This window comes from Balaenoptera musculus, chromosome 2 (genome assembly GCF_009873245.2).
Source record: "Balaenoptera musculus isolate JJ_BM4_2016_0621 chromosome 2, mBalMus1.pri.v3, whole genome shotgun sequence".
Taxonomy (NCBI): domain Eukaryota; kingdom Metazoa; phylum Chordata; class Mammalia; order Artiodactyla; family Balaenopteridae; genus Balaenoptera; species Balaenoptera musculus.
In genome coordinates, this window is record NC_045786.1 from 173,528,103 (window position 1) to 173,543,226 (window position 15,124).

The following is a 15,124-nucleotide window of genomic DNA, read 5'->3' on the forward strand; positions in this document are numbered from 1 at the left end:
TTGGCAGGCAAGAGGTCCCAGCCCTGCCACGTGGACACGAACCTCTTTAGCATGGACCCCGCCTGAGCAAGTGACCAAGAATGGCTTCCACAGGCAAGACGGTGCTTTCCGGCACAGGGCGCTACTGGGGGGCCAGACACCGGGTGACACGTGGTCACATTCAGACAAACCACTGAGAACTTTAAAACTGCCGTCTTCTGCTTTATTGACAGGTAAATTGTTCAAAAATGTTCTCACGATTCAATAATTACAAAGACTCAGACTTACATTAAAAAAGTAAAAACCAGAACCCCCAGCAGGTGCCAGCCCCAGCAGAAGGCCCAGGGGGCGGGCAGGCGGGTGCTGGGCGTGTGACACGCACAGGCAGGCCACAGTGCCCACGTCACTCAGTGCCGACTCAAGGTAAGTGCACGTCTTCAACAGCGTTGCCACCGAGAACATCGACCGGCGGGAGAACGGGGAGAAGCCCAGCGGGGCGAGCCTTTATCGCAAGCCTTTACAGAGACAGGAGGCTGCCGGATACTCACAAACGCCGCGGGGAAGGCAGGCAGATACACGCGGGCGCCGCGGGCCGGCCCACCGGGCGGAGTGTGGCGGTGAGTCTACACGATCCAGAAGGGCACTAGTCACGGGGCTCCATGCAGGGCAGGGGTCCTGGCGCCTGCCGCAGGGCTACCCGGGGCTCTGGCTTCCTCTCGGCCCGCAGGCCTCGGGGCCCGGCTGCACGACACTCACTGGTTTTACAGCAGGAGGCAGAGCTGTGGAAGCGAGCGGGAAACGGAGCACAGCTGACTTCACAGTAGTAGATACGGGTGACACTTCGTGGTTGTGACCAGAAACGGACTGACACACACGAGGGACCAGGACAGGGCAGGCTTCACTCAAATGGGCCTCTGTCCATGGCTACAAGGTCGACAGAAGGACTTCTGCATCTGACTACGTAATGGCTAAATGAATAAAAAGGCCACAAACTAAGCTCCACTTTCCTCTGTCTTCAAAACTCTAGGGACACTGGGAATGATATACAAATTCCTACTATTCTCCTAAGGTCCTAGGAAACAGTTTCAGGGAACAGGGAACAGACGCGGCACCGAGGCCATCCCGAGCTGCCTGCTTCCTGCAGAGCCCCCGGGGCGCCACTGGGGTCTGCAGGAGGCTGGCGTCACAGGCCCCCCCGCGCTGCCTCAGCTGGTTCTGGGCAGGAGGGGCCGCAGGCGGTCCTTCGTGTGCAAACGGAACAGCTGTGCAGATGAGCAGATCCGGCCTACCGCCTCGGTGCGGCATAAAACCGATCATTATTATAATAAAGTATTTTCTTCATCTCCGTATCTACAAATCGATTCTACATTTCCTTGGACAACACTGGAGGGTCAGCTCAGTCTTGGCACTGACACTGGAGGCCACCTGGGCCCCCCCAGCCCTGTTGTGGTGAGCCGGCAGCTTCAGGCATCGCAGGACGGCTGCTCCAGGCCTTCAAGGGGGAGCTGGCTTCTGTGGGGGGAGTTGGGGCTTGGTGGGCCGCTGGGGTTGGAGCTGTTCGATGGAGTCGAGTGTTTGGTGGAATCCGAATCAGGCTGTGAAGACAAAGAGGAGGGACAGCGTGAGAACCATCGCCCTGGGCCTGTGGAGGCGATGCTGCCTTGGCAGTGTAGCCCCTGCTGGCTCCATTCGTGTTATGAGAACACACACTCTGCAAGCTTGTCATGTTGTCCTTGCTGGTGAGAGATCATAAACCAAGGCCCAACCCCACAAATGACTCAGTAACTATTACAAAAAGGAGTAACTCCGCAGTGAAGAAACCAGACAGCATGGCAACCAAGCAGTCAGAGGTCACAGACGTGAAGCTCTTTCATGATAAAAGCATGAGGAACAGAGAGGAACTTTCTCAACATGACAAAGGGTGTCCATGAGCAGCCCACAGTTAACTTCACACTCAGTGGTGAAAGGCAAAGCTCCCCGCTCAGAGCAGGAACAAGACCAGGGTGCTGCTTTCACTGCCGCTATTCGATACTGTGCTACAAGTTCCAGCCAGGGCAAGAAAAGATGGCATCCAAGTTGGAAAGGAAGAAGTAAAAGCATCTCTCTTCACAGCTGACATGACTCTGTATAGATAGAAAATCCTAAAGAACTCCACAAAGAACAAATTCAGTAAAGTTGCAGGGTACAAGATCAACACACAAAAATCAGTTGTGTTTCTATACACCAGCAATGAACAATGTGAAAAGGAAATTAAGAAAACAATTCCATTTACAATAGCATCCAAAAGGATAAAATACAGCTAGGAATAAATTTAACCAAGAAGGTGAAAGATTTGTATACTGAGACTATAAAACATTGCTGAAAGAAATGAAAAACCACCTAAATAAATGGAAAGGCATCCTACGTTCATGGATTGGAAGACTACTGTAAAGATGGCAATATTTCCCAAAATGATCAACCTACAGATTCAATGCAATCTTTACTGAAATTCCAACGGATTTTTTGGGGGAGGGGCAGAAATGGAAAAGCCAATCCTCAAATTCATATAGAATTGCAAAGGACTGAGAATAGTGAAAACAATACTAAGAAAAAGTGGGAGGACTCACACTTCCCAAACTTACTACTTCAAAATGTACTACAGGGCTTCCCTGGTGGCGCAGTGGTTGAGAATCTGCCTGCTAATGCAGGGGACACGTGTTCGAGCCCTGGTCTGGGAAGATCCCGCATGCCGCGGAGCAACTAGGCCCGTGAGCCACAACTACTGAGCCTGCGTGTCTGGAGCCTGTGCTCCGCAACAAGAGAGGCCGCAATAGTGAGAGGCCCGCGCACCGCGATGAAGAGTGGCCCCTGCTCTCCGCAACTGGAGAAAGCCCTCACACAGAAACGAAGACCCAACACAGCCATAAATAAATAAATAATTACTAAAAAAAAAAAAAAAAAAAAAAAAAAAAAATGTACTACAAAGCAACAGTAATCAAATACAGCATGGTAGTATTAATATAAAGACCAATGCAATAGAATTGAGAGTCCAGAAATGCATCTATAAACCTGTGGTCAATGGATTTTTAACAAGGGTGCCAAGACCATTCAATGGGGGAAGGAACAAATGGTGCTGGATATTCACCTGCAAAAGAATTAAACTAGACCCCTACCTCACACCACACACAAAAACTAGCTCAAAACGTAAAAAAGACCTAAACAAAAGCTAAAACCATAAAACTCTTAAGAAGAAAACAGGACTAAATCTTCATAACCTTGAATTTGGCAATGGATTCTTAGATATAACATCAAAGGCAGCACGAGCAACAAAAGAAAAGAATAGAAAAACTGGACTTCACCAAAATTAGAAACTTTTGTACACTGAAAGACAGAGAGAATTGTGAAAGGACGATCCAAAGAACGAAAAAAATATTTGCAAATCACATACCTGATAAGGGTCTGGTATCCTTTTTTTTTGGCTGTGCCACACCACACAACTTATGTGATCTTAGTTCCCAGACCAGGGATGGAACCCGGGCCACAGCAGTGAAAATGCCAAGTCCCAACCACTGGACCGCCAGGGAATTCCCTATCCATATTATATAAAAATCTCTTACAACTCAACAACAAAAAGACAAATAATCCAATTAAAAAATGGGCAAAAAGACTTGAATAGACATTTCTCCAAAGAAGGTATACAAATGGCCAATAAGCCCATGAAAAAGATGCTCAACATCACTAATCATTAGGGAAATGCAAACCAAAACCACAATGAGATACAACTTCACACCTGCTAGGATGACTATTGAAAAAAAATTTTCTTGTAAGAAAAAAAATAAGTGGGCTTCCCTGGTGGCGCAGTGGTTGAGAATCTGCCTGCCAATGCAGGGGACACGAGTTCGAGCCCTGGTCTGGGAAGATCCCACATGCCGCGGAGCAACTAGGCCCATGAGCCACAACTACTGAGTCTGTGCGTCTGGAGCCTGTGCTCCACAACAAGAGAGGCCGCAATAGTGAGAGGCCCGCGCACCGCGATGAAGAGTGGCCCCCGCTTGCCGCAACTAGAGAAAGCCCTAGCATAGAAACGAAGACCCAACATAGCAATCAATAAAATAAATAAATCTTTAAAAAAAAAAAAAAAGTGTTGGCAAAGATGTGGACTCAACCCTTGTACATTGCTGGTGGGAATGTAAAATGGTACAGCTGCTGTGGTTCCTCAAAAAGTTAAAAGTAGAGCCACCATATGACCCAGCAATCCCACTCCTAGGTACATACCCCAAAGAAATGATAACATGTACTCAAACAAATACACGTATGCAGATGTTCCTAGTGCACTATTCATAACAACCAATGAGTACATAAGATGTGGTCCATCTATCCACTGGACTATTTAGCAATAAAAAGAACCAACTTTCTGATGCATGCTACAACATGGATGAACCTTGAAAACATGATGCTGAGTGAAAGAAGCCAGACACAAAAGGCCACGTACTGTACGATTCATTCCACTATATGAAATGCCCAGAACAGGCAAATCCATAGATTGTTAAGACTGGTGGTAGCCAGGAGCTGGGGGAAGGCAGGAATTGAGGAGAAACTGCTCAGTGAGTGGGGGTTTTATCTTGCAGTGATGGAAGTGTTCTGAGTAGACACAGCTGGTGGTTGTACAACACTGTGAATGTACTAAACAGCCACTGAATTGTTGACTTCTTTAATTTTCGGCTGCATTGGGTCTTTGTTGCTGCGCGCAGGCTTTCTCTAGTTGCGGAGAGCGGGGGCTACTCTTCGTTGCGGTGCACGGGCTTCTCACTGCGGTGGCTTCTCTTGTTGCGGAGCATGGGCTCTAGGCGCACGGGCTTCAGCAGTTGTGGCACGTGGGCTCAGTAGTTGTGGCTCAGGGCTCCAGAGCACAGGCTCAGTAGTTGTGGCTCACGGGCTTAGCTGCCCCACGGAATGTGGCATCTTCCTGGACCAGGGATTGAACCCGTGTCCCCTGCATTGGCAGGCGGATTCTTAACCACTGAACCACCAGGGAAGTCCGAATTGTTGACTTTTAAATGGTTACTTTCTGTTATGTGAGTTTCACTTAAACTTAAAAAGAGGAACAAACAGGTCAGTACAGGACAAACAGATGCCATGTGCCTCAGGATGCAACACCCCAAGGACACCACGTCCTGTGTGCCGTACTCCATCCTGGGACACACAACCCAAATCTCAAAAGACAAGGAAATGTCAGACACCCAAACTGAGGAGCATTCTAGAAAATAAAAAATGTGCTCTCTGCCAGACAGGCTGAGGGCTTGTTCCAGAGTAAAGGGGCCAAAGAGATGAGGGAGCTAAATGCCACGCATGCTTGGGGACTGGGTCCTGCGCCAGCAAAGGTGCTTAAGGACATTATGGGGACACGCAGGTGGTTTCATCAGTGTGGCAGCTGTACCGTGGTCACGTGAAGGAACAGCCTTGCCCTCAGATAAAGGGCACGATGTGTGCAGTCAGGAAAAAAGTGTGTGCATGTGTGCACGCACACTCATACACGCTTGTTTGTTGGTCCCTGGGGAGAACCGGGCGGCTGGGAGACAGGTGTGGGGCCTTTTCACGGTTTACCCAATTCAAAAAATCAGACAAGCCTTGACTGAGGAACGTTTTGCAAAAAAAACTGCACTTTTTATAAACAAACTGCACAGTAGACTGAAGACTAAAGAGACGCGCCTACTAAACGCAGCGCGTGGCCCCGGCTGGATTCTAGGTTTAGGAACAGGACGTCGCCGGGCAGCGGGGAGACACCCTCCCGAGGGAGGTGCGGGATAAGTACTTAGCGGTGGGTAATACTGCAACTCACTTTCTGCTGGTTCCTCCCCAAAAACCCAAATGGGGAAAATGGGTTAGGTACAGCTTATGTGGGTTATTCACTCTACCATTCTTGTAACTTTCCTGGAAGTTTGAAATTTTTCAAAACAGATCGTTGCAGGGAAAAAAGTAAGAAACAAAACCCCAGAAGACCTACCTCTCTAGCCATCAACCTCGGGCCCTTTTAAGGGAGGCCTATGAAACCTTCCAGGAAAGAAAACCCCTGTGTTGATGGCAACTAAGAGATACAGATTTCCTAAGCCAGAGTTGAGGCTGGGGCAGCCCTGAAGACAGCTGAAAGAGAGCAGCTCAGAAAAGAAGGCACAGATAACTTCACTGATAAACACAGATGGAAAAACTGGCATCAAAATGTTCACCAACTGAATCTCTCACTGTCCCACGTTAAGAGGATTATATTTTGTGCACAATGGCAACAGGAACCTTGGAATGCTTAAGAATTAACTTAGTTAGCCCCCAACACGCGCAACCTGCAAGAGGGAACCCGTCAAGGGGAGAGACGTGCAGCGCCCCCGCACAGGGAAGGTCAGGACGGTGGGCAGCCCCCGAGTTAATCTACAAACACCCAACACACCCGCGAAAAGCTCGACACAGTTTTCCCTTTCTTTAGATGATGGTGGAGTCAACAAGCTCCGTAATCTAAAAAAAACTTTAACTTATTTTATTTTTGGCTGCGTTGGGTCTCCGCTGCTGCATGTGCGCTTTCTCTAGTTGCGGCGTGTGGGCTTCTCATTGCAGTTGGTGGCTTCTCTGTTGCGGAGCAGGGGCTCTAGGTGCACAGGCTTCAGTAGTTGTGGCGTGTGGGCTCGGTAGTTGTGGCTCGCGGGTTCTAGAGCACAAGCTCAGTAGTTGTGGTGCACAGGTTTAGTTGCTCCATGGCACGTGTGATCTTACCGGACCAGGGCTCAAACCCGTGTCCCCTGCATTGGCAGGCGGATTCTTAACCACTGTGCCACCAGGGAAGCCCCTAAAAATATTTTAAAATTTATTTGAAGGAGAAGCTAAGAAAGTGTTTTGAAAAGTGGGAATGAAGAGATGTGCTCTACCGGCTCTCAGGTTACAGGTGGTGCAGCAGAGGCTCCAGGAATAGAGACACGTAAACAAAGGAATTCAACAAATAATAAAGGGTAACACTTCAAGTTGGAAGTAAGTGGTGCAGGGCCAGCGTGTCATGTACCTTAGAAAGAAAGCAGCTCAGGTCCTTGCTCACACACACACACACGCTAAGACACACTTACACACTCACTCTCACACTCCCTTGCAGACACTTTCACGACGTAATGACAAACAGAAAACCCCAAGCTCTCAGACTACAAGAGAATGTTTATCTTAATCAAAAAGATAAAGACTGGACTGTACGAGAATTAAAAATTTCTGTATGACAATGCTCTGCTCTTACAATCGAAGACAAAATTAAAAAATCAGCGACACGGGGAAAAATATCTGCAACAGATTAACACCCACAATCTATGCAGAGTTTCTCTAAACGAGTAAGAGGAAAGCATGGTGACTCAAGAGAAGACGGGTAAAGGGCGCAAAGGTGGACGCAGAGGAAGCAGCAGCCGATCCACACCTGAAAAGCCGGCCAAGCCAGGAAGGTGAGGACCACGTGAAGCAAAGCCCTTCTGGTTTCCGCCGTCAGCTCAGCAGCCCCCGTGAGTACGTGCTGTGGGTGCCGGGGCTGTTAGAACAGCCAGCGCACCCAGCCCCTCTCCTCCTTCCCACAAAAGTGCTGCTGGGGCACAGCCCTCAGGTTGCCATTCCTCCCATCCTCCTCCCCCACCACACACACAGGGAACCAAGGACCCTGCAACCAGAAGCGGGGTCTGAAAGCCCAAGAACACTTGAGCCAGGGACGCCCCCACGTGGCCCCCCACACTCCGATCCCAAGGGGCTGTCAGAGGAGGAGAGAGAGAGCAAGACGCATGAGGCCACCTGTGCTTTAAAAGGAACGTGCCTACAGATGTGTTACAGCCACGTGCATAAAACTACACAGAAGAGTCTAGACAGGAGAAGCCTTCCTGCACTTTTCACAGGAGGGCTTTCATCTCTCAGTTGTGCACGGTGACGCCCACCCACGGTCAGTGCCCAGGAGGAGAGCCGGGCCCCAGCAGCTCCCTCGGCCCCCCTCCTGATGCCTCCTGAGCTCTCGGCGGCATCCTCCCAGGGCTGGCCCAACCTCGGGCAGCCACGGCTGAGGGCAAGGGATCAGATAACTCGGGAGCAGGGCCTGGAAGGAGGCCCAGCACCAGGCCGCAGAGGCCTCGGTCTCCCTGAGGCCATGACCTGGAGGCGAGAAGCCACATCTTTCTCCCAACACACTCACAGCCACAGGGTCCGTGTCCTCCCTCCTCCCGGCCTTGGCTCAGCCTGAGCAGTCATGAGTGGGGAGCTCCGGGGGGCTGGTGACCACTGAGGCCCTACGTGGCCGCTCCAGGGGAGATGGAGTCTCTTTCTCCAAAGAACAGCTGCTTCGAGTCCCCTGCACGTGTGGCGCTGCAGACCCCAGGCCTTGTCCCTTGTAACTGGGCAAGTCTTACCTCTCTGTCAAAGTCCTGGTCAGGATCAGACGCACTTCTCAGAGGCGCAGCCACGCCGGGCTCAGGCCCACCTGCGGAACACAGGCAGCCATCGGTCATCTCGGGGAGAACAGCTCAGAGGCCAACTGAGGGCCTGGGGTCCCAGCATCCAGGCCCGGCCCGGGCGCCCCTGGTACCTGACGAGGGCCACGAGGTGTAGGGCTTGTTCCTGGGCGGAGGCTGGCGGGACAGGCTGGCGGGAGCAGGGCCGGGCCTCTCCTCCTGGGAGGGGGGCACGGCGCTCTGGGGCAGAGAGAACAGCACGTGAGCACGCGAGCACGCCCGGGGGGAGCACAGCTGGGCCCCGGGCAGAGCGCGCAGGCCAAGTGCAAAGTCTGCAGCATGAGCAGGCCGGGGCCCTGGGCCTCGACAAGCAAAACGGGCTGGGAAGGACCTCCGGACAGTGGCATCAGGTCAGTTTTGAGCTACGAATTGGCAATAGTGGCTTTAGGCCAAGTCAAATTCTACAGAAAACACATTTTTTATGTAAAAAAAAAACCCCCACCAAGTATGCTACCTGCCCACACTCAGATGTTTCAGCAGTCACTGTTGACAGCTATTTCTCACAAACCCCTAACGGACCGAGACGGTGACAGACACCTCAGGAGCATACAGGCAGGAGCCACAGGGGAGCCGGGTGTGGGGAGGGCAGGGGACAGCACCCGCGGGCTCACCAGAGGCAGGTCCATGAGCACCTGCATCCCGTCGCCCGGGCCCATGTGGGCCACGTGGTTGAAGTTGGTGGGGTTGGAGATCATCTTGGATCTCAGCTCCGGGTCTCTGAGCATCTCCCTAGGGGAAGGAAACACCGTGAGGTTCAGGAAGGCGTCCTGGTCCTCTGGGCCCAGCCCAGCCCCCAGCCAGGTTCCTACCGCCGCTGCTGCAGCCTCTCCTCCTCCGGCACCTTGAAGACAAACCGCCTTTTGCTTCTGGTCCGCAGCATCTGCTTCCTGCTGTTGTCAGAGGTGTCGGGCACGTTGAGAGCCGCTCCTGCAGGACAAGGAAAGGCCGCTGTGGCTCTGTGGGGCCGGGGGGAGGGCCACCGACTCCCAGGCAGGCCCCCCCTCCAGCCCCCGTCCTCTGCTCCCCCCGAGAAGGGCTCACCCGAGAACTTGCTCTTGAAGTAGATCAGGCGGGGAGGCTCGCAGTTGAGGAGGTTGAGGCTGCCCTCCGAGTTCAGTGGCCGGATCTGCGTTGGAAACCAGAGAGGGAGGCTGGCTGCTGGGGGGGGGGGGGGTGGCCGGGGGAGGGGCCGGGCACCGCCAGGCCTTACCCTGCGCAGGCCGACCGTCTGCACCCACTCCATGGTGCGTACGTCGAAGACATCCACGCCGTACTCGCTGTAGACCGTGATGTGCCCGGGGCTGCAACCTGGCGCACACGGAGCAGAGCGGTGAGCCTGGGGCCCCCCCGGTGCCGGGGGCCGCCCGCCCTGCGTCGGGTGCAACGGCCCAAGCCGCAGGGGCCCTGCCCCTCACTCTAGAGGGAACCTTCACTTCAAGGTTCAGACAAACACAACCGACGTCTGAACGCTTTACCTCCACTCCTGAAACTAAACAGCATTTCAATACCATCGCATAGGTGCCGAAGGTGACCTGTTTAAACACCTGGCTTCCCCTTTAGCTTTCTTATACAACTACCTCAGAAGCCTGTCACTTCAGGCTCAACACATCTGAAATCCAGGAAAGGGCCCAATGTCCTGTTTCTTAAGGCAGATCCCTTCTTTCAGAGATGCCAAAAGGTCAGATTTCTGGGTAAATATTTAAAATCTCCACCCAGAGACTCCTGCTGGGCTCTGGGCAAGGGCGTTGGCTTACCCTGGAGCTTTCAGGCAGCCCTCTTGTAATCGGGTCTGAACACACACGCAGTAGAACGACAATTACTCTCCTGCGATGAGCTGGGGAGTTGGTGCTGTCTTTCCCCTTCCCCACTACGGGATGGGACACCGTCAGGTCGTGACGGAAAACCCTCCCAGCGAACCACACGTGTGAGGCCGAGGACTGGTGGCCCTGTGGCACCCGAAGTGTAAGGGGCCTTTCCCACGTTTAGGACGGCGGTAAAAGTATCTGAACTGAGAGAGAGAGCAGCGGTGGAGGCTGCCATCCTGCCACGGGAGGCGCAAGGCTGGGGTCCCAGCATGCTGACTGTCATCACACGGCCTCGCCCGGGCTGGCACGCAGAGCTGGCAGGTGGCTCTGGCTCAGCCCTGGTTCCAGGTCCTTCTCCCTTCCAGGGTTAATCTTCCTCATGTTACGCTTAACTGAAGATGAATTTCTAAAAAGCTTCTGCTATGCTGTTATTACAGATTCCAAATGGGCTCTCTGATCACACCTGTTCTTTTGAATACAAAAAAGAAAATGCAACAGGGTTTAGGAAACAGACAAAAGATGCTGGAACCAGTCACCAAACTGTCCCAGAAGTGACATCTCAGATAAACCATGAAGCCTTCTTTTTGAGTGCCACATGCGAAAAAGATGGTCAGAGAAATCAGAGGGCCCTGAAGTAACTCAGAGGACCTTCCCCCACATGGGGGCTTCTGGGGCAGCTCTTCTTACTTGTGAGCATGTGGGGCTTCATCTGCAGGGAGCCAGGAGAGATCTGTGCATACGACTTACTGATAAAGTGATAAACTGAGATGTCCAGTCTAAAGAAAAATTTAAACTAAAAAGTTAAATCTGTGGAAAGAACATGGGCCGTGAATTCTGACAGATCTGAGTCTGAAGCCAGCCTCTGCTGTGTGGTTTGTGCAGGTCACCTCACCTCGTGGCCCTCAGGGTCCTCCTCGGTAGGATGGGACCGATTAACGCCCCCCCCCGCCCCCCGAGTAACAGGAGAGGGGGGCGAGAACACATGCATGCTCGGATGGGGCTTGGGACAAGCAGGCAACACTTTTAGTTCTCCATCCTGAAAGTTACTGAATTACTTTTTGCCAGCTCTAAAACTGACTTGGCATCTGTACTGTGCATGGAGGTGAAACAAGAGAGCACAAAGGTGGAGAGAGAGCTGGAATCAGAGGAGAACGCAGGAAGCTCGGGCGTCCCTGCCAGGTCACTCACGGTCAAGATTACAGAACACGGCACTCAGTGACCTGCATCCTGTCAGACGTTACCGGGTGGTCTTGAGGCCGTTCCTGCACTGGCCGCCCATGAAGACGAGTGGGTGCGGCAGGGAGAGACCCGGAGGAGAAGCGCCAGGGCCAGGCCTTGGCCCTTCCTGCCGGCTCTGGCTGCCCGCACCGCACCCCAGGCCCTGGCCAGGGGCTAACAAGGCCGGGACACGTCCAGCGAGCCTCCGCCGGCTGAAGGCCGGCCGCTCCCGTCACGGGCCGGGCTCCGGGTCCCAGCGCCTTGGCTCTTCTGCCAGCTTGCTGAAGCCAGTGACGAGGCAGCCACAAGGCTGGGCCTTCAGGTGATTAAGCAAAACCGAACTCCCACCTCCCGCCCCCACGACCCCAGCCCCGCCAGCTTGAAACCAGCGTGTGCCCTGTGGCTGCCTACTTACTCCTCGTCCCTCTGGCCCTCGGGCGTCATGACGCAGCCCACCTGCTATTCCCTGTATCGAGTGGGCAGAATTTGAGGTTTAGGGCCTTTAGAAAGTGCTCAGCCAGCAGGCCCAGCAGGAGGTGCCCCCCGTGGAGTGCGGACTCCAGGGCCTCGCGCCCAGCGCTGTCATCCACGCAGAAGGACACCTAACTGAGCCGGTTAAGCAACAACTGTTCTCCAGAACAGCTCCTACCCCTCGGAACAATATCTGTCCCAAGAGGAACTCTGACCTGGATATCAGAACTGGGTATTTTCTGGCCACTGGAAACCTTTAGCTTGTTTTCATCACCGTGTAAGTTTATACATCATCATGAAGAACATCTTGTAAAACGTAAAACAGTGCAGGTCCTGTCTTCCCTTGGCCTCGCCTTCCCCCAGGGAGGCCAGCCGTCTCCGTCGGGCTCCCGGGCTGAGGGGCCCCCGCAGGGCCCGTGGGAGAGGAGGGCAAGCCCACTCCAACGGGCCCGGGGTGTGGCAGTGGGACCGCCCTGCCCCCCGCCTGCGGAGCCCGCCTCTCCCGACTACTCAGCTGAGGGAGCTGGAGGACAAACCAAAGCAAATAGGACACATGCTGACCGGCGATGCGACAGCGGCAACGGGGTATGGCAACAGAAAACATATACATACTACAGGCAACGGGCGCCGCAGGCCACATGAGCTCCTGCGTGCGTGACCTCCGACCTTGTGGGTCCACGTACAGTCCCATGTGGCTGAAGCAAAGCAGGTACTCCTCACTTTTGAGCTCCACAGCACAAAGGGCATCAAAAGACTGTTGTGAGAGGAACGTAAGCGAGGGGTCATTGGGATTTACCAGGTTTAGAGCCTGCCCATCTCCCTGGGTGCTCAACAGAGAGAACCCGGAAGGGTAGCCAACACAGAGCTTGTCCTTGACCACGGCCATCCACTGTACATTGCCAGGGGCCACAAGCTCGCTGAACTTCCTGTGGAAAGGCTTAGTTCTCTGGATCTCATAGCAAAGGACCAGCCGCTTCACCGCCACGAACAGGCAGGTGGGGCTGCTCTTCTTCAGCGTCCCGGTCGCCATGAGCTGGCAGCCTTTTGTCTCCGGAAGCTTGATGTCCACGCTGCTCTCCACGCCGTCGAAGGAGGACCATGGACACAGGTGGACGTGGTGGTTCCGGCCGCAGAGGAGGACGGCGACTCTCTCTCTGGGGGCAAGCTCAATCTGGTACACTTTCTTGTAGTCGGCCACGCGGACGATCACTGCAGGATGGGCGCGACAGCGTGAGGCCAGGGCCTCCACTCGCGCCCCACCCGGAGCGCCCCCTCCTCGTCGTCTCACACACACCCCTGGCGCCAGGGCCCTGGCTGGGAGGTGCCCAGGGCAGTGAGGCCCTGCGTGGGGGGATCTGGACGCCCTTCCAGCTCATCCCTGAACCCAGGAACCACGTTTGGAAAACAAAAAAACCTCACTGGATCCTTGGAGAAACTCGCTGAAGGCTCCCACCCGCTCACCGGGCCCCCAGACCAACCCAGGACCCTCGATACCCTAACAGGGGCAGGGCCTCCATGCGGGCTCTGAGCGAGAGCCGGGGGTCTGGACCCCGAGGGACAAACAGCCCGTGGCAGCAGCCACCATCCCAAGACCACGTGTGTTCACCCTTCTTCCACTGTGCCGGGACCCCAGGCTCGTCAGGAAGGGACCACCGCCACCTCGGGGCAACTCCCTATTCCTTGGGGGAGGCGCCCAGAGCTGGGCCCAGGGTGGTGAAGCGGGGAGACTTGGGGGTACTTTTGCTTTTTCTTCTGGGAAGAATGAAAGGTCAAAATTTGAAGCAAAGGAAGGAGAGTTTTGGTAAGGCCTCGGTGCACCCAGGAATTAAGGAAGCATTTCTCCTCCTGGGAAGCTCTCCCTGCCCCGACTCCCTGCTCAGTCCTCTCCCTGAAGGGCCTAATATACACGGCAGTCAGCTCACCACCAGCCCTCGAGGCTGGTCTCTGCGTTTTACTGGACCCGCCCACAGCCTTCGGGGCTGGGGGACACGAGGCAGAAAGTTACTGGCCATCTGTCCTATCTGTGGCGCATCCTTCTCCTCAGCCGCTGGCCTTTCCCTTTCTTTATAAAGCTCTCTGACGCGGTGACTTACTCCTCTCACCCAGGGAATCCGTCTTAACCCGACACGTTGCCACCACCGACCCCGCGCGCGTGGCGCTAAGCAGGCAGCCCGAGCGCCCGGCTCACTCACCGTCCCGGGTCACCTCTATGACGTAGAGCCCTTCCTCGAGGCCGACGGCGATCCTGTCCCCGTCTGCGAACAACGTAAAGCGGTCACTACCGGCGCGCGGGCCGTCTGCTTCCAAAGCGGCGGGGAAACTACCAGCTCAAACGGGCCACACCGCTGAGGCTGCACGCGGCCGGGACGTGGAGAAACGCACCCAGGATGGCGGCCGTGAGGACGGCCTTGATGAGGGGCAGCGAGCTGTCGTAGGCCTCCTGCGGGACGTGCACCACCAGGTTCCTCAGGCGGTTCTTGTGCAGGATGGCCTGCAGGCCTTCCAGGATCCCCACCCACTTCCTCTTCTCGTTCTCGTTTTCCGTCAGAATGAGCAGCGAGCTGGTCTTAGAAGGTGTACCTAAGAGAGAGGCCGTCACCTTCACGACGGAAAACAAAACAGACAGAGAAGAGCCGTAAGACAACCGGACACACCGAACCGACGCCACGCGGCCTGCAGGGGTGAGGGCGGGGGCTGCTGCCGGAGAGCTCGCCTCCGTGGGCGGGCCGCCGGGGTCCTGGTCCAGCCGCCCGCGGGCCGCGACAGCCCGGCTCTCACACGGCGCCCGCAGCCCGGCCTCGCCAGAGCTCAGGTGACTCGGCTCTGGCCAGAACTGCAGTTCACTGTTCACTCGAGAGCCGCCTTCTTGAAGGCTCTGATCACAGCTGAGAAACACACTCTCAGAACACGTCGAGGGACAACAGGATCTCAAACAAACAACTTCCCTGTGGGCGCTCCCCAAACACTTACCAGGGCACGGGACAGCCTTAGTTGCTACAAATCATCCTTTAGGCACACAATGATGGGAATTTTCTGTATTGTATACAGAGACAGTTTCTGAAGAGATGTGATTTAACAGAAAGTGATCCATAGACGTGGTTTTGTGGTCAACCAAATTTCTCTGTACTTATAAAAATTCCCAGTGGAGGGGGATCCACAATCTTC

General features: G+C 54.4%; 1 protein-coding gene across 1 annotated transcript in view; it reads right to left on the reverse strand.

Annotated features, from left to right (window-relative positions):
• Nucleotides 1–176: 176 nt before the first annotated feature.
• CDC42BPB (CDC42 binding protein kinase beta) overlaps nucleotides 177–15,124 on the reverse strand; it is a 113,261-nt gene continuing 98,313 nt past the window's right edge. Inside the window, 10 exon segments of the mRNA XM_036843656.1 lie at nucleotides 177–1,574; nucleotides 8,364–8,434; nucleotides 8,540–8,645; nucleotides 9,077–9,194; nucleotides 9,275–9,392; nucleotides 9,507–9,591; nucleotides 9,676–9,773; nucleotides 12,572–13,168; nucleotides 14,152–14,214; nucleotides 14,342–14,558. Of these exon segments, the coding sequence (XP_036699551.1) occupies nucleotides 1,443–1,574; nucleotides 8,364–8,434; nucleotides 8,540–8,645; nucleotides 9,077–9,194; nucleotides 9,275–9,392; nucleotides 9,507–9,591; nucleotides 9,676–9,773; nucleotides 12,572–13,168; nucleotides 14,152–14,214; nucleotides 14,342–14,558 (1,605 nt within the window). The 3' untranslated portion in view covers nucleotides 177–1,442.